Source organism: Callospermophilus lateralis, chromosome 11, assembly GCF_048772815.1.
Source record: "Callospermophilus lateralis isolate mCalLat2 chromosome 11, mCalLat2.hap1, whole genome shotgun sequence".
Taxonomy (NCBI): Eukaryota; Metazoa; Chordata; class Mammalia; order Rodentia; family Sciuridae; genus Callospermophilus; species Callospermophilus lateralis.
This window is the reverse complement of record NC_135315.1, coordinates 22,850,190-22,873,394: the sequence shown is the minus strand read 5'-3', so window position 1 is coordinate 22,873,394 and position 23,205 is coordinate 22,850,190. Positions and strand designations below refer to the sequence as shown.

Genomic DNA, 23,205 nt, shown 5'->3' with positions numbered 1-23,205 from the left:
TTTTGGTAAAACCAAAAGCTCCTTGTTGCTTTGTTGATGTATCTTTGTTCCTCCTTGAACACAAAGCTGTGGGTTTTGAAGGGGTCCAAGCCTGGAAGGGAGGTTTCACAAGAAAGAGGGAGCTGGGCTCTTGGGATCTCTGGTCTGTCCTTGTTCTACCTCTGGAGTATGGCTAATGGTGGGGCTGGTGAGAGAGGCTGCCACCTTCCCGTCCCCTGGAAGCCTGTAAATCTTGCAGCTTCTCAGCACTCTCCCTGCCCTCACTTCCTTGGGAGCAGGAAGGTGACTCAGGTCCTCAGGGGTCTGGGACAGAGGTTGCTTCAGACCTGCCGTTAGTTGGCTGGGCCACTGTGGGACTGGGAGAATGCGTGGGAGGGGCATGGACAAGTCTCTGGTTCTTGACAGTGAATCTCTGTTTTTCCATCCATAAAATGGGCACATGACAACTACCTTTTCTAGCCTAAAGCTTTGTGGTGAGCTTCAGGAGAGAATGCACAGACACAGCATATAGAAAAGCGGCTTCGTGTGCCTGTGGATTCTTTGAAGTCCATAGCTGTCCATAGCTCTTCCTTGCCAATAGAGGCTTTTCCTGGTTTTGCCCTCATGGATGCCAGGTCCCTTCCCGGGTACCTCAGCCTTTTGTCCTATCAGGCTGCCTTCTCTAGAGCTGCTAAGAGCAAGAGGAGTGTGGAGAAGCATCAGCAGAGGGCCCCTGCTGGGAATGATTAAGAAGCCCCCCCCAAGTGGGTATGGTGGCTTTATGTCTGTGGTCGCAGTGACTCAGGAGGCTGAGGCAGGAGGATCACAGATATGAGGCGAGCCTGAACAATTTAGTGAGACCCTGTCTCAAAAAATAACAAAGGATAGGGGAGTAGATTGTGGTTGAGTGCCCCTGGATTCAATCCCCAATACCAAAAAAGAAAAAAAAAAAAGGGACCTGCCCAGGCTGGCTCAGAAAGGGACAATGAACAGCTGTGCTCTGGCCTCAGCTCTGTGCCAAGGCCCCCCTCACCCTGCCCTCACTGTTCATCACCATGGCCCAGTCTGTTGTGGGGCTGGGTTCTGTCTTAGAACCCACATTGGCACCTGAACTGCCCGAGTACCCATACACCTCCCTTCCCAGTGGGATCCGAGGGCAGTGGGAGGTGGAGTTCTACCTGAGGATGCCAGGGAGGGAGGAGGTAGCATTCCCAGCAATTGTTTATGGAAAGAGGTCAAAGCAGTTGAGCCCTGGTCGGAGCCGGTCCTGTGGGGGAGGGGCATGGCACTGGTGGTTTTTAAGCCCTCCCTCTAGAGACAAACCAGGGCCACCCCCTTCCTCACCTGAATGGTCTGCAAGGATCCCCTGTACACATGGTCTCCAGGTTTTGCCCTCGGGAATTCTCCTGGGTTGAGGACACTCTGCAGTCTGTCTCTTCCCCTGCCCCCATGCTCACAGACCTCTCTCTGCTCCCCTCCTGCCTGGAGCTGAGGATGCGGTTGCCATGGGAACCTGAAGCGCAGTGAGCAGGGGAAGCGGAAGGCAGGGTTGTCTCGCCAGGGCTGGGAGCTGCAGGGAGGAGCGGTGTGACCCAGCCAGGGTCGGGTACGATGGGGGCCGGACTCAGCCCTCCCAGTGCCTGTCCCTTCCTCTGCCTGGGGTTGGGCTCCTGGGGCTGGGGCAGGAGGTTGAAGACTCTGGAGCTCCTCTTGAGTCTAGTTAATCTGATACAGGATTAAAATCCTTCCCCATCTCTGCCAAATTAAGTCAACCCAGAGGGACCCCCTCCTCCCAGGCGTCTTTGATGGGATTAGTATTCCGACTCTGAGGCCTGAGCTCTGGTACCCACCAACCCATCTGAGGCACTTGCTGTATATGAGAGAGGCTCCTGAGACCTTTTGGTGGGGTGTAGGGTGAGGAGGGACACAGTGTGGGTAGAGGAGGTGGCAGCTGCCACTGTGGACTAGTGTCCTTGGTGTCCAGGAGACGCCATTGCTGCAGAGGGCACATCTGTGTGTTCATTGCGTGGGAGGCGGACGCAGTGGGTGTCGGAGCTGCAGAATCGGGGAGAGGGTGGGACATGTCAGATGCATGTGTCTGGCTGTCTTTGTGCCACTGGAGCTGGCCCTCTGCTTTCACCCTATATGTTCAGGCAAATGGGAAACCCCAGGGTTTTCAGATTGGTTCCCACAGACCCCGAGCCTGCTTCCTTCCTGCCCCCATTAATGCTACTTGTTCTCAGAATCCACCCTTTACATCTGGGCCAGAGCTGCCTAGAGGTATCCCCCTCATCTCCTGGCTCCTTTATTCAGAGACAAAAGTGCTCTCCTCACCACGGCCCCCAGCCCATGATACCTTCAGAATGTCCCCCAACTCCCCATGTGGGGGGAGGGTCATCTCTGAGACCCCCCAGAGATACTACTTCTATCCCTTCTGTTCCTTTCCCTCTAGTCTCTAGGAATAGACTCCCACTTGATCCTCCCTGCCTTGGAACTGCTCAGGAATTCTGAATGGGCTCCTGAGCTGTGGGTGGCCTGGCTGCCTGGAGCCAGGCCAAGCCGGGGGTTGGGCCTGCCTCAGACCTGTGTTCGGCCACAGGCCGTCTCTGTTGGCAGCTGCAGGCACCTGTGTTTGCTTTTCTCCTCCTGCTTCTGTCCCTATGCTGGAGCTTCGAGCTGGGTGGACCTGGGTGGACCTGGGCAGAGCACAGATAGTATCACCTATGACGCTGAGAGTAGCCTAGGGGGAAAAGGGCTTGCCATGGTCACCCAGTGCACCAGTGGCAGGACCAGAGCCCAGAACTGTGCCTTTTCTAGTTGTTCCTTTCTTCACTGAGTTTTCTACCCTGAGTCCTGCCTTTCACAGGTGGTGGACAAGAGGGAGGTCGTGTGCTTAGTAGCTCTTGGGTGGCTCAGGGTGGTGTGAGTGGCTGGAGAACAAGCCAGGTTTGGTGAGAGCGTGGGCGGGTGGCAGCTCATAGCTAGCTCTTGGGCATGTCCGCTAGTTCAGGAAGGACGTGCTTGGGAGGAGGTTCTTGGAGGCCATCCATCTCTCTCCCTCTCCCTCTCTCTCTCTCTCCCCCGTCTCTTTTTATTTTTTGGTCCTAGAGATTGAACCAGGTGTGGGGCTGGGGATGTGGCATGCATGCGGCCTGGGTTTGATCCTCAGCACCACATACAAACAGAGATGTTGTGTCTGCCAAGAACTTAAAATAAATAAATATTTAAAAAAAAAAGGAGATTGAACCAGGTGTACTTTACTACTGAGCTATATTCCTAGACCTTTTTATTTTTTTTTTTTAATTTTGAGATGAGGTCTTGCTAAGTTGTTGGGTATTGCAAAGTTGCTGGGGCTAGCCTTGAGCTTGAGATTCTCCTGCCTCGGCCTTCCAAGTCACTGGGATTATAGGAGTGTGCCACCATGCCTGGCAAAGCCATCTTTTTCTTACCTTGGGCAGCCTGTGAGTCAGGTATCTGCGGTGGTCACAGATCTGGTGAATGTGGTCATCCACAGCTAAAAAAGGCTAGACCTTGTGTTCCTGCTTGGAGAAACCACTACTAGCTTCTGAAATGTTTGGGACCTCCAGTTGTTTCACATACCAGCGCACATACAACACACCCACCACAATGACCTTGGGGGACCTTGCAGTGACCCAGGAGGATACAGGAGAACAAGTTCTGGTGCTGGCTGAGCTTCGCCTGGTAGGATACTTGTTTATTTAACAAGCATTTATTGAGCTCCGACTATGATTCTGGGAGCTTGGAATCAATCAATTAATAGAGATGTCAAATTCCCTCCCCTTGTGGAGAAATAGCAGAGAAAGACCATTTAGCCATGTGATTAATAAGTTAATACTGATTAATAAGGTCACCTAGTGCGCCAGTGGCAGGACCCAGGATTGATAACCCAGGACCTTATGCAGGCCATGGGGGTCGCTGAGTGGCAAGGGTCTGGAGCCAGCTTGCGATTTCCTCCTCTGTGGGATGGGGGTGTCTGGGCCACCCTGCCTCCTGCCACCAACTCCAAACCAGCTCTTTCTGGGGGCCAGGACCCCAGAAAGACAATGGAGTTTAGCACGTTGAGGGATCTGACCACTTCCTATGAGCCTTGGCCACATTGTGTAACCTCTCCCGACTGAGCTGTCCAGTCTGTCAGAGGGGGACCATGACAGCACTCGCCACCCAGGGTGGCGTGGCTGTGACCCCCTTTATGGCCCCCTCCTGGTCTTCTCACCTATCCTCCAGTTCAGTTGGGCTTTCTTAGCCCTTCAGACACCTTTGGAGATCCCTTTCTTCTCAGTGCAGTCAGCCTCTCAGTGATGGCAGGGGACACTGTTGAACTGCTGCTGGGGCTAGGGCAGGGACTGCCCAGGAGTCAGATGGAGCCTCCATTCCGGGTTCCTATCCTTCCCTGGAGTGATGCTGACTCTGCTTTTTCTGTCTGCAGACACTACCCCAAGCAGTCCTTCACCATGGTGGCTGACACTCCGGAAAACCTCCGCCTCAAGCAACAGAGCGAGCTCCAGAGTCAGGTGAGGGGCCGGCCTGAGCGGCAGCTGATGGGGAAAGCCTGGTTTGGCAAGGGTTCCTTCCCCTGTTGTTACTCAGCAGGGACAAGGTGCTGAAATCCTAGCTCTTGCGACTCCCTGCCCCCAGGCCGCCAGCTACTGGTGCTTCCTGGTTTCATCAGAGGAGGGGGGGCCGCCTTCCTACCTGAGTGGCTGGAGAGGTGTGGGCCTCTGCCACTGTGCTTCAGGGCCTCCTCTGGGAAACTGTTCCCTTTGCCCCGTCTCCATTTGTGCCCATCACAGAGGAAGGGTTGGGGGAGACAAGGGCACTGGCCTCTCCAGGCCTGTGCCAATCTGGTCTATTCCCTGCAGTCGCGTTGGCATCCCTTCTTTGTCTCCTTGGAGGGCAGGTATGAAGAGGCCTGTCCTCCTTTGTCCCCTTAGGCCTGACTTGCCTGAGCTGTGTGGGGAGGCCCCCGCCCTCCTGTGGGGAAGTAGACGCTTCCTGGCTCTGGGAGAACGCCCTCTTTAGGGGATACGGAGCTAAAAGCAAGGGGATTGGAGCCCTGAGACCTTGCCTGGAACAAGGGTGGCCTGTGGTAGGCAGGGCAGGGCTTCAGTGAGGATTAAAGGATTAAATGAGAGAATACACAGGGGGAGAAGTAAGGGGATTTACCAAGTGTGCAGAGTGCCCAGGGAAGTCCCACCTGGGTCACAGAGGAGGCTGGCTCCTGGCTCCTCAGGAGTGGGCTGTACCCAGGGTTGAACCCAGGACCTTGTGCATGCTAGACAAGCACTTGACCACTGAGATACCCACCCCCACTGCCCTCTCTAGTTTCCAGTTTTTATTTTAAGACACAATCCAGGCTCGAATCAAACTCAGGATCCTTCTGTCCTAGCCTCCTGAGTAGCTGGGGTTACAGGCGCACACCATCGTGCTTGGCCTGCTGCCAGATCTTCATGCGACCTCCTTGGCTTCCATCAGGAAGAACCACACCTGATAGGGCTTTCCTTACCTGTTCTCCAGTTCTTCCCTGCAACCCTGCGAGGAGAATGCTGTTTTTCCCAACCTATAGATGAGGTGACTGAGGCTTTGAGACGTTCAGGGATTTGCTAAGCTCACGCAGGCAGTGGGTGCTAATAACAGCATTAGCACTAACGTCTTGAGTGCTCAGTGTCCAAAGCATATTAGCTCATTTAATGCTCACAACAGCCCTGCACAGTCAAAGGGGCACCTCACTGTGTGGAAGAGGAAATAGAGGCTGTGGCTTTGAGCACACTTTGGTCTTTCCAGTTTTCTCTGCACTCTGAGAGCTGTCTCCATCTTAGTAGTCCCTGACACTGCTGAGAGCTTTTGTAGCTTAGCAGGTGCTTTGAGTTACCTCTCCTGTCTTAGGAGAGGGTACTGTTACCTCCATGTTGCAGATAGGTACAGAGGCCGAGTGCCACAGGGCTGTGCCTGTTGGCATACACAGTAGTAGGATTCCAGAATTTGGGCTCTGGTCTTTTTACTCCTTGTTCTAGTCCCTTGACCATATGCAGCCCTGGTCAGTCTGAGACTCACAGTGGAAGGGAACAAGTGGGATAGCTAGTTTGTTCCTCAGCAGCAGTTCCCATCTGCCATCCCACCCCGGCTGTGGCAGGAGAGCTATAAATGCCAGGGACTGATGTACCCTGCCAGCTGAGGAGGGCCAGGGGGCAGAAACACTGCTGCCTGAGCCAGACCCTCACCAGGCCCTGACGCCTGCCCAGACGCCCCAACCCTTGGGAAGCCACTGGGACCAGAGGCAGAGGGGCATCACAGGGGTCTAGAGGGAGCAGTGCTGGGAGGAGAGGCAGGTTCAGGGGTGGGGGAGCCTTTGCATAGGGGCAGAGGTAAAGGGGGCACATTCCACACATCCCCTACTCTCAGGAGGGGAAATTCAAACTCTTCAGCCTCAGTCCCTCCAGGGCTGGATTGCCGCTCTTCTTGCCCCTGGAAGCTGATCCCTGAGGGGCATGTCTGTAGGACAGGGTGTCCTCAAGGAGGGGTAAGGAGCTGGGCAGGGCTTGCTGTGGTCAGGGCTGCTCTGTACCTCACAGGGGAGGCCAGCACCCTGCACAGGGGTTGGAGTCCTCCTGCTCCATGCATGCCCTCTGCTCCAGGGGCCTGCCCTGCGGCTCCCCTCCTGAGTCCCCTGGGGAAATCTGGAGAATGGCCACTCTTCCCTTAGGTGTCCACTGAGGGCCAGGCTGTACATTCTTGCACTTGACCTCATTTCACGGGACAAAGGAGGGGCACTTTGCCCCATTGTCCAGGTGGAGACCTCGAGCTGTGGAGAGGCCATATCCCTTGCCCAGAGTCCAGTGTCAGGCAGATTTTGAGCCAAACTGGTCTGGCCCGGGCGTGCTTTGTTCTTATCGGTTCCGCAGGACTGACTGCTCTGACATGTAGCCCCAGGTTGCCAGCCCGCAAGGGTAGTAGGGGGCTTGATGGAATGCAGATTCCTGGGATCTGCCTGAGCAGCTTTGCCCTCCTGGTGGTCTCACAGAGGCACTTAGGAGGCTCCGCGTGGGGCAGGTGGGCAGGAGGGAACAGGCTTGAGCAGAGCTTCCCCTCCCCCTCCATTTATGCCCCAGGTGTGAGGCAGGGGAGTTGGGGCTTTGCACTGAGGGCTTGTTGGGGGTTTTGAGGGGTAGGGTAGGCAGTGTGAGAGGTAGGGATCTTGTCCCCCTCCACCACCCACAAACTCTGTGGTCTAAAGGTGTTTTCCTCCCCCTCACCAGTAAAATGGGGACAGAAACCCGTTTTCCTAGAAGCTAGGGGCTGGGCCTGACGCTCTGAGGCGGCTCTGAGGCGGCTCTGAGGCTTGGATGGGCTGAGCCAGCCAGGCTGGGGTTGGTGACAGTCCTGTGGCGTCTGTGGGGGCAGGGCTGGCTACAGCTGCCTGTGGCTGGCAGGAAGGGAAGTGGGAGCCTCCTCTGCCTGCTCTGCCCCACCCCATCAGGGTGTCAGCCAGTGTCTTCCCAGGGTCCCTTCCTGGGCCGGCCTCCCTGTGCCTCAGCCCTGTCTCTGGGAAGCTGCCCATGCTATTTCAACTTGTTTTTGTCTATATTGGTCCTGAAAGTGGCACTTTGGGTGTCTGGGACACCTATAGCCTCCCTGGCGGGGGAGGTAACCACAGAACTGTCCAGAAGTGACCCTCTGAGTGGTCCTGTGGAGCTGGCAGTGGGCCCTCACCCCACCTTCCTCTTCCTCTGCCCGCACCTCCGGCTGAGGGAGGCAGTGGCGTTGGGTGGGGCTGGGCTGGAGGCATCCCTGTGGTCTGAGAAAGGTGAGGAGAGAGTGTTTCTTTATTTTTCCTGTCATTGTCACCTTCATGGTGTTATGGGGAATGCCACCAAGGGGGGCGGAGTGTGCAGTGAGAGTCCCACACTGTACTCTGGGGCTGGGTTCCCACTTTTTAAAGCCACGATCTTCTTATTTTGGATCATTAAGCAGTTTTGTTTTTTTGTTTTGCCAAATATGTTGCTGGTTTATTTAGAGATGAAGCCTCTGTTCGATCCATTCATCATTCATTCAGCAAACACTGATTTGTACTGCTGTTGGCTGGGTTGAGTGATGCGTAAGGTAGATCCAGGGAGAATAACTAAGAACCTACATCCAAAGGGTAGGATTTCATAGGTGGTGGTGTGTGGGCACCAGGAGCTTGGGCACCAGTCCCAGCTCATCCATGGGAGTTTCCAGGTCAGGGCGCAGTCATCAACCAGGGATGGAGTCATCTGGCCCAAAGTGTTGAGTTGCACTCTGACCCCATGACAGCTGGGTTCAGTGACCCGGGGCAGGTCCCTTTTCTGCCCTCCAGGGACCTCTTAACATCCTGGTGAGTCACTCCAGACCCAGGCGAGCCTCCGGAGTGGGCCAGGAGGGAGCCTGGCCTCCTCATGCTCCTGGCCCCACCTCTGCCACACCCTCCATCACCAAAAGGCCCCTCAAGAGAATCTTGCCCACATCGTTTCCCTAGTTGGGGCTTGAAGGAGCTTAAAAATGGTCACAGACTTCAGAGAGGGAGGCTTTTAGAGACCAGCCATCCAGGAAGCCTAGAAAAGGGAATTAGCCTGTGTAGGGACCTGCAACAAAGCGGCTCTGAGCCCAGACCCTCCCTTCTCAGCCCTGCTCCCCCAGACCCCCCCCACCCCCGCCTCGGCCTGGCCTCCTGTGTTAGGAGAGTCATGAATTATCCTTCCCCAGTAAGGAGCAGAGCAGTTTCTGAGCCTGGGAACCAGCTGATGTCATTGCAGTGTCACCATGGTGATTATTCCCCTGGATTAGGGGCCTGACCCTTGAGGACAGGGTGGACAAAGCACTTCCACAGTCACCCTCACTGGTCCGTGGAGCCGCTGTCCGAGTGACTGGAACGATCGTCACCATTATACAGATGTGGAAACTGAGGCTTGAGAGGTTGAGTCATTGTCCCAAGATCACTTAGTATAGAAGGAATTCTGAGCCTGTCGGTACCAGCGCAGTCTGCTCTGTGTCCCCGTTTAGTGATGGGAAGGCCCTACCCCACGTTTTCACCCATTCCTGTAATGGCTCTTTACACATGACGGGGGAACTGAGATCGGAGGCCTTAGATTCAGGGCTTCTGCGTCTAGAGCTACATTTTTCTGTCTTCGGGTTCCTTTCCGTTCTCTGACGTCCTCCTTCTTCAGGGGTCCCCCACTGTGCAGACCCAGGTTCTCCCAGAAGAGCTGATGTTGGACAGGTTCTGGGTGGAGGGGCCATAGCTCCTTGCAATAAGTTCTGGTCTGATGGGAACCGAGTCCCACCCCTTGGCCTTTCTTTCTTTCTTTTTTTTTTTTTCCTTGGTACTGGGATTGAGCCCGGGGACACTGAGCCATATCCACAGCCTTTTTTGTAGTTTATTTAGAGACAGGGTCTTGCTGTGTTGCTTAGGGCCTCACTACATTGCTGAGGCTATCTTTGAACTTGGGATCCTCCTGCTTCAGCCTCCCAGGTGGAGCCACTGTGCCTGGCTATGCCTTTCATTTTGATCTGCCTCAGAACAAAGGAGGAAGAAGAACCCCAAACCAGGACCTCTGGCTCCTGGGGCTATGAAGAGGAGGGTGGGGACTGGTCATATGTCACGAGTAGCAGCTCACTGCTATGGCAGTCAGTGACTCCAAGCCTGGGAGCTGCTTGGGCTTGTCATTCTGGAAACTCCCAAAGTCCTGGGCCTCATGTCCTGGGCTGACCTGTCTCAGGACAGTGCGGCCCCCATGGAGGGAATCCAGGCAGCTGGCGGGGTCTGGAACAGATGGCTGCCAAGGTGGACAGGGAGTTTCTGGAAGCCAAGGAGAACATTCCCTGTCCCACGAGTATTTCCCAGCCTCAGTTTTGCTCTTCAAAGCCCCCAGGGAAGACAAGCTGTTCCTCATATTTCAATTTCTTTAGTTTCAGAGAAGTTCTGCTTGCTTTCTTGCTTTTTTTTTTTTCTTTTTCTTTTCTTTTTTTGATAGAGGGTAACAACCCAGGTAGGTCTTGGTCTCCTGGGCTCAAGTGATCCTCCTGCCTCAGCCTCCTGAGTAACTGGGACTAAAGGCACATAGCACCATGCCTAGCCTGGGAGTCCTTTGTAGTCTGTCTTGAGTTCCTGTAGTACTTGACTTTTCTGTAGAATTCTCACAAAAGGAAGGCAACAGAGGTGGTTGGGTTCTTCCCCAGAAAGTTTCATCGATGAGGCCTCCCCTCTGGCTGTCTCACTACCCACCCTTCTGGGCACCAGCTTTGTCCTTTGGCACGGCCCTCACTCACTTGGTCACTTCAAAACTACCCCTGGCCCCATGTGGGTAGGGCTACCTCCTGGCTAGGATAGGGTGGGCAGTCGTAGGAAGCGCATGCGAGAACCTTCTTCCTGCTGGGCGCAGTGGCAACACCTGTTCAGCCCAGTGACTCAGGAGGCTGAAGCAGGAGGATTGTAAGTTCGAGGCCAACCTCAGCATTTTAGCTAAGCTCCAAACAACTTAGTGAGACCTGGTTTCAAAATTGGGGAAGAAAAAAAAAAAAGTTGGGGCTGTAACTCAGCGGTAAAGTGTCCCTGGGTTTAATCCCAATATGAAAAACAAAACGAAAAGCTTTCTATAGCTTCAGGTAGGAGGGGCTGCTAGAGAGGGTCAGAAGGCAGACAGGTGAGGCCTGGACTAGATCTTTGCTGCTAAGCTGTATGACCTCAGGCAGGGGACTGCCTTTTGATGGCCTAGTTTCCTTATCTGTAAAATGGGGCTAATAATATATATGGGGTTAGGACTTAAATGAGAGAGTTTATGTGAGGCATTTAGCACATCTCAGATTGTGCCGGGCAAATGTTAGTGGGTTATTGTCGCTTTCTAGCCAAGGCGTCTGCTCAGCACCAGGCATTTCTGGCTGGGATCCTTCTCTGGGCCCCGTCTCCATCTCCTGATGGTGCTGTTTCACAGGGGCCTCCAGCTGGGCGCTCTCTGCCCCCCTGTCTGACCCTGGTCCCTCTTTGTCTTGCTGGTCCCCAGGTGCGCTACAAGGAGGAGTTTGAGAAGAACAAGGGCAAAGGCTTCAGCGTGGTGGCAGACACACCCGAACTCCAGAGAATCAAGAAGACCCAGGACCAGATCAGCAACGTGAGCCTGCCCCCCGCCCTCCAGCCCACGCTGCCTGTTGCCCTTTCTTGTCCCCTCCCGGCCAGCCTGGCTGACATGAATGGGACCAGCTCCCTGCATTGCTCCTCCCCGGCAGGTCTGGCTGGTGGCTACCCGGGCAGAGGGCAGGGCAGGGGTGGGCTTCCCAGGTGCCTTTGCTGTATGTGCCCCAGGCCCCCTGTTGCCACACTGGGCCCACACAGCGTTTCCTCCTCGAAGGGGCTGCCCTTTTGTGGGAGCGTTGATGGGGGACACGTCCTCTCCCACCCTGAGCTCTTTTCTCTTTTCTGGGTATGGTGGGTGTCAGGGTGAAGACCTGATGCTTTGTCTTAGCACAAAGGTCAAAACTGGGGGTGGGGGCAGGGAGGCCTGGCCTCCTCCTGTCTGCCTCTGGGTGCTGACATTGCAGTCATTTCCGCCCTCCCTCGCCTCCTCCCACCTCGGCTTGTTCTTCCTTCCTGTGTAAAAACCCCAGCCAGCTTCGCCCACTGGTCCCGCAGCCCCAGCCTGGGCCCTCCTGGGCTTGGGCTGGTCACTGGGGCCTGGCTGCAGCACAGGTGGGTGTGGAGAGCAGGCAGTGGATCTACGGTCCCCACATCGTGTGCCCTTCTAGCACCTGGGACCAGAGAATAGGCCTCAGTTTCCTTCCTGACAGAGCCACAGACCAGCAGCAGCCTGTGTGGCTCTGGGCTTGTGGACCTTATTTGGGGCTTGTGGAGAATCGGGTGCTGCTCTAAACCACAACTACAGAAGCAGAAGCCCGTGCACAGGGCCCTGCAGTACCCCAAGCCGAGGGGCGTGCCCAGCCAGCCCAGGCTCCAAGGTTCTCCAAGGCTGGCCGTTGTCTTCTGTCGACCAGTTGCCTGTGTGACTGTGGGCTGAGGGACTGGGGAAGGGCCCCAGTTTCAGATGGCCCACCCAGCACCCATCCTCTGGGCTCCACAGCCCTTCCCATCCTTGCATCGGGCCTCCTTGGCAGGGCATTCCTTTTGGAAGTTGGCTGGGCAGTACTTAGAGTGGGCTACAGCCGTGGGTCAAGCGGATTTCCAGCACAGGGCAGCTAACAAAGCCAGCCACGCCCAAGACAGTGGCTTTTAAACTTTGAGTTTCCACGTGTGATAAGAAATATATTTTACATCTGGAGCCACTAACCAGGCATGCATTTTTTTTTTTTTTTTTTAGTAAGGAAACATAATCAAAACTTCCATGAAGCCGGGCGTGGTGGTGCACGGGAGGCTGTAGGCAGGAGGATCATGAGTTCAAAGCCAGCCTCAGCAATTTACCGAGGCCCTAAGCAACTCAGTGAGACCCTGTCTCTAAATTAAAATTTTTAAAAAGGGCTGGGGATGTGGCTCAGTGGTTGAGTGCCCCTGGGTTCAATCTCTAGTACCAAAAACAAAACAAAACTTCCATGAACAGGGTTGGGGTGCAGTGGTAGACACCTCCCTGGCATACACAAAGCCCTGGGTTAGGTCCCCAGCACTGCAACATAGAAAAGACTTTGTAGTTCCTCATGTCATGAAGGTAGAAGGATCACAAGTTTGGGGCCAGGCTGAGCAACTTAGCAAGACTCTGTCTCAAAATAAGAAAAGCTGGAGATACAGCTCAGTGGTGGAACATCCTGTGTTCGATCCTCAGTACTGCAAAGAAAAAAAACAAAAGAGGAAAAATCTTTCATGAATGAGTATTTTACTATATGGAGGGCTCATTCAGATATTTTCTGTTCCTTTATTTTGTAAAGATGCTGAGTGGAGACTTACTAAATGAGTCTCACAACAAAATCATTGACCTGCAGTTTGAAATTGGTGTTCTGAGGAAATGGGTTGTTTCCCTTTGGCTAGAGAGGGCACGGCTTAGAGGGCTCTCATCCTTCTTTGCTCCCACAGTTGCCCTGTATTAAGGTCAGCTTTCCGGTACTGTGACAAAATACCTGAGAAAATCAACTTAAAGGAAGAAGGATTTATTTTGACTCTTGGTTTCCGATGAGATCCTGGCCCCTCGCTGTGGGCTTGTGGTGGGCAAGAACATCACGGTGGGAAGTGTGTGGTGAAGCAGAACTGCTTGGCTTGTGGTGAAGCAAAGAGAGGAGAAGAAAAGGGCCAGAATAAGATGTGGTCCCCAAAGGCATGCCCCCAAAGACCTGTTCCCTTCCGTTAGGCCCCACCTCCTGCCGGGTCACCTCCCAGGAGTCCATTTAGCTATGACTCCATCAATGGATTGATCCATCCATGAGGTGGAGCATGCATGATCCAGTACTTCCCAGGGGCCTCTCTCTGAACATGGCCATGTTGGGGACAGGTGGGCCATTACGTACCCCTTTCTATGCTAGTGCTGGCACCTTCCCTGGAGCCTCCTTTCTGACCTAGGTCCCCCAAAGGGTGACAAGGTTCTGTGTCTTAGAGCTCAGAGGCCTCAGTGTGCAAAGTGGGGAAGGTGGACATGGCCTTGGGTAATGGGACGACCTGGACAGTTCACAGAGCTGGTCTCCTGGGCCTTTTCATTGTGAGGGACCCTGTGTTTGATTTTGTGTATTTTAATTTATCTATGTATTTATGGTTCTGGGGATCACACCAGGGCCTCCACACTCTGCTGCTGAGCTTCCTCCCCAGACCTCTGTTGCTTGTTCCCAGCCTGCAATCCCAGCCCCACAGCACCTTCCATTCATCGCTTCACTGTGCATTTTGGAGGAGAGGAGACAAACAGGCCCAGTTGTCCCTGCCACCCTATCTGGAAGGCTTCCAGAATATTCCACTCCTAGCCTATTCTACCTGCTCGCCTGCCCCCATTACTGTAGGTGTTAATGTCTGAGGTGTCCTAGTAACAAAAACTCACTGTGGCCCAGACATCCACACTAGGAGATAGCCATCTTATCAGCTGCAATTAGCTGATTGTCCTCTGCTCTGAGGTGGGGAGGTGACCTGGTGGTTGCTTTTGCAGTTTTAGCTGGAATCTCTGAAGTGTAACCACAAGGTTGTGAAGATTCTTGGTTTTAGTGAATGCAATTAAAGACTGTCAAGTGTGTGTCTCAACTGTGAGCATCCGGGCATTTAGTGAAAATGCAGACGCTTGGCCTCCTTGCCCGGCCACCTTCTCTCTGGATCCCAGGAATCAGTTTTTAGACACATTTCCTTGGGTTATAGTGGTGCTCTCTGAAGTTTCATTTTTATGTTTTGGTACTGGGAATTGAACCCACAGGTGCTTCACCTCTGAGCCACATCCCATCCCTTTGTATTTTTTGTTTAGAGTCAGGGTCTCACTAAATTACTCAGGCTGGCTTTGAACTTGTGATCCTCCAGCCTCAGCCTCCTCGGTTGCTGGGATAACAGGTGTGCGCCACTGCACATGGCCTGCTAAAATTGCGAGCTGTCATTTAAAATGATAAAGTAAGTCTCACCACCCCCTAATCAGAGGATGCCAGAACTGACTTGGCCTAAAACCTCAAGAGAAATTTAAACCTCACTCAGAACCACTGCTATCTTGTGCCAACCCCCAGAGGAACTTTGGGAAAGATGGTGTTCAGAGCCACACCTTTTGTTTCCAAAATAGCTTTCCTGTCTGTGACCTGTCCCTTCCCAGATTAGCTTCAGATGACCTTATTGTTTCTGAAGGTCAGGCCATCTTGCAAAGAGATGAAGACTTGTCCTACTAGACTCATGTTCTGCAGCTATGAGTTTTACCAGCATGAGGTTTTGTTTTGTTTTGATTTTTTTTTTTTTTTTAGTGCTGGGAATGGAACCCAGGCCCCTTGCTCTTGCTAGGCAAGTGTTCCACCACTGAGCTACATCCCAGTCCCAAGCCAGAGCATTGTGAAAACAAGTGTCTGGTCTGGGGGAATTATTGCTTTGGCTGTGTGCATTTGTCCTTAGAACCACAAAGAGGCCCCAGGCTTGGTGGCTCACGCCTGTCATCCCAGCAGCTCAGGGAGGCTGTGACAGGAGGATCATGAGTTCAAAGCCAGCCTCAGCAATGGCGAGATGCTAAGCAACTCAGTGAGACCCTGTCTCTAAATACAAAACAGGACTGGGGATGTGGCTCAGTGGTTGAGTGCCCCTGAGTTCAATCCCTGTACCAAAAAAAAAAAAAAAAAAAAAAAAAAAACACAAAGAGGCAAGGTGCTGGGGAGGGAGGAGGGAGCACCCAAGGGCTGGAATCCTGCTTTCTGTTAATGCAGGAATAACTGGCCCTACCTTGAAAGCTGATTGTGAGGAAGATGTCAAGGACAAATGTTGATAATGATATTTTAAAGGCATTTGTCTGCTTTTTATACTAAAGAAGGAAAGTAGAGCAGAGTTTGGCTGAAATTGGCCATTATCTAATGCTAAGAAGGTATGAGGGTTTGTTTTTTTTTTTTTGTTTTTTTTTTTTTGTTTTTTTTTTTTTGTTGTTGTTGTTGTTTTTTGGTGGTGCTCGGGATGGAACCCAGGGCCTTGTGCATGCAAAGTGAGAGCTCTACCATTGAGCTGTAACCTCAGCCCTGTTACGAGGAGAGATGCCAGTAAGTGATGCATCTGTGGTAATTCTGTCCTCATTAAAGGAATCTAGAGGGTTAAGAGGGCCGGCCCAGTGCTGTTCAGTGTGGGCTGAGCATTGCAGTGGCCTGAGCTCCACAGGCTTGCTGCACCTAAAGCCCCGGAAGCTTGTTACTGGAGCCCCTTATGGAAGCCTCTGCTTTTATTCACTGACATGTTTACTTACATATTGATTCTCTGTATACACTTTGGTTACTTTCTCTTTTTTAAAACTATAACATCATAGTAGTAACACACAGTAAATACTTACTGTGTATGTAAGTAAATACTTTGTGTGTGTGTTTACTTGCATGCACACACACACACACACACACACACACACACATGCTGAGAATTGAACCCAGGGCCTCATGCCTGCTAGGCAGGCCTCCTACCCCTGAGCTATAAACTCCAGCCCCCAAACACCTGCTTTCTCCTGATGCAAACCAAGAAATAGAACATTACATTTCTAGGCCTCTGCCCAAATAATTTTAGAGTGTTAAGGACCAGAGTGTAGCAAGCATCTGCCTCAGCCTAGTTAAATATTAACTAGCTGGAGATTCTGGGTGGACAACACAGGTGGCAGATGGCAAGGGACTGGAGAGTGTATCACGAGCTCACCTAGTCAATGTCCGACAGGACAATAAAACCATCAACTTTGAAGTTATCTTGGCTACAGGCAGATTTCTCTGCATTTCTTTTTTTTTTTTTTTTTTTTAAAGAGAGAGTGGAGAGAGTGAGAGAGAATTTTTTTAATATTTATTTTTTTAGTTTTTCAGCAGGCACAACATCTTTGTTTGTATGTGGTGCTGAGGATCGAACCCGGGCCGCACGCATGCCAGGCGAGCGCGCTACCGCTTGAGCCACATCCCCAGCCCCAGTATATGTTACTTTTTTTTTTTTTTCTTTGTGGTGCTAGGGATTGAATCCAGGGCCTTATGCATGCAAGGCAAGCACTCTACCAGCTGAGCTATAACACCAACCCCCTCTCTGCATTTCTGTTAGCCAAAAAAGAATTCGCATTTTGTCTTCAGTAAGTTAGTGTCAGTCTTCAGAGTTTGGCTAATCAATAGTCAGGTTTCATTCCCAGAGTCAAATGGTTCAGAGGCAGGCTTGCTAGGTAATCCTCTAATTTGAATTTTTTGAGGTGGGTGGGTACCAGGGATTGGACTCAGGGGCATTCGCCCACTGAGCCACATCCTCAGCACTATTTTGTATTATTATTTAGGGACAGGGTCTCACTGAGTTGCATAGTGTCTTGCTATTGCTGAGATCCTCCTGCCTCAGCCTCCTGAGTTGCTGGGATTAGACATGCATCACCATGCCTTGCTAATTTGATTTTGTGTGTGTGTGTGTTGCTGAGGATTGAACCCAGGGCTTTGTGCATATGAGGCAAACACTCTACCAACTGAGCTAGTTCCCCAGCCTGTTAATTTGATTTTAATATACTTTATTTTTCTCTATAGTTTTTAATGTATAACTATAATATATGCATATGTTTACATACTGTTATTTGGCTTTTCCTATTTTCTTTTATATCTTTATTTTGTTTATTTTTTATGTGGTGTTGAGGATCAAACCCAGTGCCTCACACCTGAGAGGCAAGCACTCTACCACTGAGCTACAACCCCAGCCCTGGCTTTTCTAATTTTGAACATACAGTATGGTATGTGTGTGTTGTGTGTATATCTTGGTTCTTTTGCACAACAGTGGGTTTGAAGATTCATCTATATGTTTGCATGTAGTCCTAGTTCATCCCTTTTTGTTGCTGCATAGTATTCCATCGGTGATCATACTGCATATTATTGATTCTGTTCTTGATGGACACTTGGATTGTTTCTAAGTCCAGTGGACATCCTCTCTTCTAGTGCTTCTGTGGAGTGAGATTGCTAGGTCTCAGAGTGTATGTCCCTTCAGCTTTTCATGTGATGCTGAGCTATTTTCCAGGTGGTTGTGCTGAGTAACCTTTCTCCCCCAAGTAGTGTTGAGTTTTCCTGTCCCATATCCTCAGGCTTTTCCATTTTAGCCGTTTTGAGTGTGTCTCGCTATATTTGAACTTGCATTTCCCTGACTACTGATGAAGTTGAGTCCAGGTTTATGTGTTTTTTTTTTTTTTTTTCTTTTTTTTTCAAAGAGAGAGAGAATTTTTAAAATATTTTTATTTTTTAGTTTTCGGCGGACACAACATCTTTGTTTGTATGTGGTGCTGAGGATCGAACCCGGGCCACACTCATGCCAGGCGAGCGCGCTACCGCTTGAGCCACATCTCCAGCCCCAGGTTTATGTGTTTTAAAAGTAAAATGCTGTGTCTCTAACGGGGTGGTGCTTGAGAACTAAGACTCTCAAGTCCCAGCTGGATGCTGACTTCACCGTCCTCTTCAGCCTTGGTTTCCCCATCTGTAAATGGGGGTGATAATGATATATTCTTCTTGGTCTGGCTGAGGAAGGGAAGGGAGTGGTGCCTCTAAGGGCACAAAACAGGACCTTGGAGGGTGAGAGGCGTTGTTATTTTTAAAGAGAGACCTTGGCCGGTGAGTCGGTGATTCCGCTCAGAGCCGCCGTGTTCCCTCCTCAGCCGTGGTGAAGAATCATGTGGGGAGGAACGTGTGGGGAGTCACGCTCTCGTTCTTTCCACCACAATCAGGAAGCAGGGGCTTCAGAAAACGGAACATCAGCTGGCAGGGCTTTGGAGGGGACCCTACCTAGTCTCCTGAAGTCCTGGCCAGCAGGGGCCCAGGGCTCAGCACCATGTGCACTTGGGCCTCCCAGCACAGTTGTTGCTGGCCTCCTCCGGGGGGGCCCAGGACAGCTCGCCCCGGGGCTCTGCTGGTAGTCCTGGGCTCTGGCGACCCTCAGTCAGGTCTCTAAGAAAATCAGGAATGTGCTGAGCCGGGAGCAGGGATCTGCCAGCCCCCTGGACGACTCTGGAGGGTCCTCGCCTCGGCATGTGCTCTCACCTTGTGGGGCTTGGATGCTCTTAACACCCATCCGGTGGTCAGCAAAGCAAGGACACAGGTTCCTCATTTGCTGTGGAGGGAGGTGGAAGAAGCAGCTGCCTCTGCGCTATCTCTCCTGATCTGCACGCCTGGAGTCCCCTCCAAGTTAGGGTGGCCCTATGATTATCACCCCTTTTGAAAATGAAAAGGGGTATTCTGTTTTCTTTTCTTTTCTTTCTTTCTTTTTTTTTTTTTTATGGGGGATGAACCCAGGGTGCTGTGACACGGAACTACGTCCTCAGCCTTTTTTATTTTGAAACAGGATCTTGCTAAATTGCCCAGGCTGGCCTTGAACTCCCAAGTTGCTGGGATCACGCCCTGCTGAAAGAGGTGGCCTTCATATTTGGTTCCTGGACAGTAGACTGGAGCTGGAACTAGGGGCAGGCAGTATGTGGTCACCCTGCTCCTGTGCCTGTTACCAGGGAAGGGGCTGCCTGCCTAGGATTTTGTCCTCGTGTCACCATCTCTGGAAGTCATTTGTCTCTGAGCCTCATTTTCCTCTTCTGTAAAATGGAAACTAAAGTATCTGTATCCAGCTTATTTTTTTTTATTTTAATATTTATTTTTTAGTTTTTGGTGGATACAACATCTTTTTTATTTTTTTATGTGGTGCTGAGGATAGAACCCAGCACCCCATGCGTGCCAGGCAAGCGTGTTACCACTTGAGCCACATCCTCAGCCCCAGCTTATTTTTTTTAGGGTGACCATTGTCAGGGTCAGGGAAGATGATGTACAAAGAGCTTTTGTGAACTCTGAAGAGCTTGCAGATGTGCAGGTTGTTGGTATGGATGGGAACAGGTGGCGCCTGCACTGGGCAGGGCTTGGCTTGCTTTGCCGATTGGGTGTGGCTCCCTCCTTTGCCATGAAGGGAGGGGACAGGGAAAGGAAGGGCTGTTTCTGACCCAAACTCCTAAATGAGCTGCTTTCTGCCTCCAGACCAGATCCCTCCCGCACGCCTTCCTGGCGCGGCCTGCAGTGGATAATAGTTATTTAGTCAGTAGAAGTGGCCCAGGGGTCTCCAGCGGGCCCTAGCTCTGGGGTCTGCTCCGCCAAGTGTCAGCTCTTGCCCTCGACTCAACTAATGCCAAGGGCGAGAGAAGCCAGCAGAGAAAGCCTAGCCAAAGGGGGCCCTGGACTGCGCCAGCATGGGGCAGGCCTGGACAGGACACTCAGGGCCCAGGACCTCAGGTCCTTCCCTTCTGCTCCAGGAAACAGGCTTTGCCTGACTCTTTGCCCTGTTCCCCGACTCCCATCATTGCCCAGGAACAGGAAGAGACAGGACAGGGTCCTGGTGAGCAGGAAGTGAGAGCCGGCCTCCAGTCAGGTGCCCAAGGCCTGCAGGGAATTCGGGGCCCAGGACTCCCTGGGACAGGGCTTGTACCTCTCCCTGGCTTTCCCTCTGTCCTGCTTTCCCTGCTTTCTGAGTTTCCCCTGGGGAGTGGGGGTGGGCTGTTCAACCTGTCACTCTCTGTCCCACTTTCTCCCCACCCTGAGGCCAGCCCAGCTCTCACAGAGCGCTCAAAGTCTGGGTCTCGGCACCTCCCCTTGGTCGAGCTGCTCCCCTCTGGGTCTCCAGAGTGGGTGAGTGTCTCATGAGGGGCCAGAAAACCCGAACGCTCCTGGGTCTGCTGCTTCTGCATCTCCTGCTTTTGCTGTTCGTGTTTTGGGTGTGTTTTACACTGCACTTTCCATATTGCAAAATGATATTTTTGTGTCATTGATAAAATACACATAGTTTGAGAGGATTGTGTTTTTAAAAAAAAAAAAATCTGTGTGAAGCTGGAGATCATGGCTGAGCACTTGCCGAGAGTGAGGAGGCCCTGGGTTTGATCCCCAGTATAAATGAATAAAGGAGTGAAATAAAACCACGTGAACAGCAGCAGTCTCCAGTTGAAGCCTTTTGGCAGGAAGGGATCAACAAACTCCTGTGAGGTGCTGATCAGATGAAGAGTAACCTGTGACATAGAATACCTAGCACAGTGCCTGGCACATAGTAAGAGCTCAATAAACAGAGTTGGCTGCTATTGTTGGTCAGGATGGAAGCAGGGAAGGCCCAGTCCCTGTCCCAGGCACATACAAATAACCGTTCACATTCATCTGATGCTGTCACTTCCATGGCCCTGTTCTTACATCTCCAGCTTCTAAGCTAGACACCAGTGACCTATTTTACAGGTGTGTCCAAATGCATGCAGATGTGCTCTGCCTGCCTGGAGTCCTCAGGGAGCCTCCCAGCCCAGGATCTTTGTTGAGATGGGGGTCTCACTATGTTGCCCAGGCTGGCCTTGAACTCCTGGGTGCAGGTGATCCTGCTGCCTTAGTCTCCCAAACAACTGGGACCACTGGCTCGTGCCTGCGCTCCGCTCTCCTCTCAGGGTCTGTGGCAGCAGGATCCTGGCTGGCTCCCTGCTGCAGGAGCGCTCACCTGGTGCCTCTGCCCCTTGCAGATAAAGTACCATGAGGAGTTTGAGAAGAGCCGCATGGGCCCCAGTGGGGGTGAGGGCCTGGAGCCAGAGCGCAGGGATGCCCAGGACAGCAGCAGCTACCGGCGGCCTCAGGAGCAGCAGCAGCCGCCTCACCACGTCCCGACCAGCAGCGCCCCTGGTGGGTGTGGGCCTGTGCAACCAGGCCCAAGAGCCAGGAGGGGGCTGAAGGAGAGCCATTTGCGCACGCACAGGCACAAACCCCAGGTCCCACCCATGGCGCTGGGGTCAGGCCTGAGCTGAGCCAGGGATCAGGAGGGCAGCTCCCAGCTTGAGAGGACACACAGACCCTGCTGGGGAATCCCTGCACAGGCAGAGCAGCTGAGGGGTGGAGGCGAGCGTTGGGGATGGGGCGGTGACCTGGGACCTGGGAAGGGCTGGGTCTCGCAGATCACTTTCTGAGTCCTCTCTCCCACCTTCCAGTCTACCAGCAGCCCCAGCAGCAGCAGGCCACCCCAGCCTACGGTGGCTACAAGGAGCCTGCAGCCCCAGTCTCCATACAGCGCAGCGCCCCAGGCGGGGGCGGGGTGAGTAGCCCTGAGGGACTGGCGCCCCTGGGAAAGCCTCCTGGACATAGGCCATGGCTTCTCCTGACCTCTGACCCTGTGTAGGTAGCAGGGGTCTCAGCCTCACTGAGAGGAAGTACGGTGGACGGGGCCAGGTCTGACTGATTGGGGCCCTGGATCCTGGCCCTGGTGTGTCAGCCAAGTCACTCCTCTTGTCCTGGCCATTTCCCTACTCTGGTTCCGTGGGTGCACACAAAGCACCTTTCTGCTTGGGGCCTTCCAGACCTGGGTCCTGCTTCTCATGGGTTGATCCCTCCATGTCCTTCTGCTCAGCTAATCCCTGCCTCTAAGGGCTCTGCCATGCCGTCCCATGTCAGGTGGGTCTCAAGTGACCTCCAGGAGCCTCTTGTCCTGGACATACACAAGGATGTGTTATTGCTGGGGGGGGGGGGGAGGGCTGGGAAGAGGTCATCTGAAGGATAAGGTTTCAGATGACCAACCAGTCCTTCAGATACAGGACATGAGTGATTCCACCACCTTCCCACCCTCTAGGAGCTTATATTCCAGCAAGAAAGCAATCACTAAGTAGGTAAATAATGTCAGGCCAGATCACTGTCTGGCATTTGCTATGAAGATAGACAGCTGGGTAAGGGACAGGGAGCAGCAGGGTCAAGATGTGACATTTGAGGGCTGGGGTTATGGCTCAGTGGTTGAGCACTTGCCTAGCATGCATGAGGCACTGGGTTTGATCCCCAGCACCACACAAAAAAACTAAATAAACAAAATAAAGGTATTGTGTCCATCTACAACTAAAAATAAAAATGAAATTTGAGCAAAGTCCTCAATAAAGTGGAGGGGTGAGTGGCACAGGGAGAACAGCAAGTGCAAAGTTCCCAAGGTAGGAACGTCCTATGAAGTTCAAGGGCCATCAGGAGGGCTGAGGCGACTAGAGACGGGAGGAGGGTAGCTGAGGTCAGACCTAGAGGAACTCGTAGGCCACAGGAGGGCCTTGGTGACTGGTGGTCTATGCAGACTGACGGGGTTTGCTTGTCCTTTTTACTTTTAGTTCTAGGAGTTGAACCCAGGGGCACTTAACCTATGAGCTACATCTCCAGTCCTTTATTTTGAGATAGGGTCTTCTAAATTGCTGAGGCTAACTTTGAACTTGTGATTCTCCTGCCTCAGCCTCCCAAGCCACTGGGATTATAGAGGTGCATCACTACCCCCAGCTACCCTTTTTTACTTTTTGAGACAAGGTCTTGCTGTGTTGTCCAGGCTGGCCTCAAACTCTTGGACTCAAGCAGTCCTCCTGCCTCAGCCTCCCAAGGATCTGGGACTATAGGCACCTGCCACAAGGCCTGGCCTGACAATGCTTTTAAAAGATCACGGTGGCGCCTGTATGGGAAGTCAGCAGTCCAGCACTGAGGGTGAAGTTGGGAGGCAGTTGCAGGACATGATCTTAGATGGCAGCAACTTTGGCCTGAGATAGAGGTAGAGTTAATGATAAGAGTCGAGGTCACTTTGTGAAGGGTGTGGCCTCTAATCCTGCAGGGTTATAAATTTCAAACTTTGTTTTT

At 52.5% G+C, this 23,205-nt stretch overlaps 1 protein-coding gene across 1 annotated transcript in view; it reads left to right on the top strand.

The window, feature by feature from the left end:
- Window positions 1-23,205, top strand: part of Lasp1 (LIM and SH3 protein 1) — a 39,621-nt gene that overhangs the window by 12,391 nt on the left and 4,025 nt on the right. Inside the window, exons 3-6 of the mRNA XM_076870120.2 lie at window positions 4,427-4,511; window positions 11,013-11,120; window positions 21,087-21,243; window positions 21,546-21,649. Of these exons, the coding sequence (XP_076726235.2) occupies window positions 4,427-4,511; window positions 11,013-11,120; window positions 21,087-21,243; window positions 21,546-21,649 (454 nt within the window). The remainder of the gene's footprint in view (window positions 1-4,426; window positions 4,512-11,012; window positions 11,121-21,086; window positions 21,244-21,545; window positions 21,650-23,205) is intronic.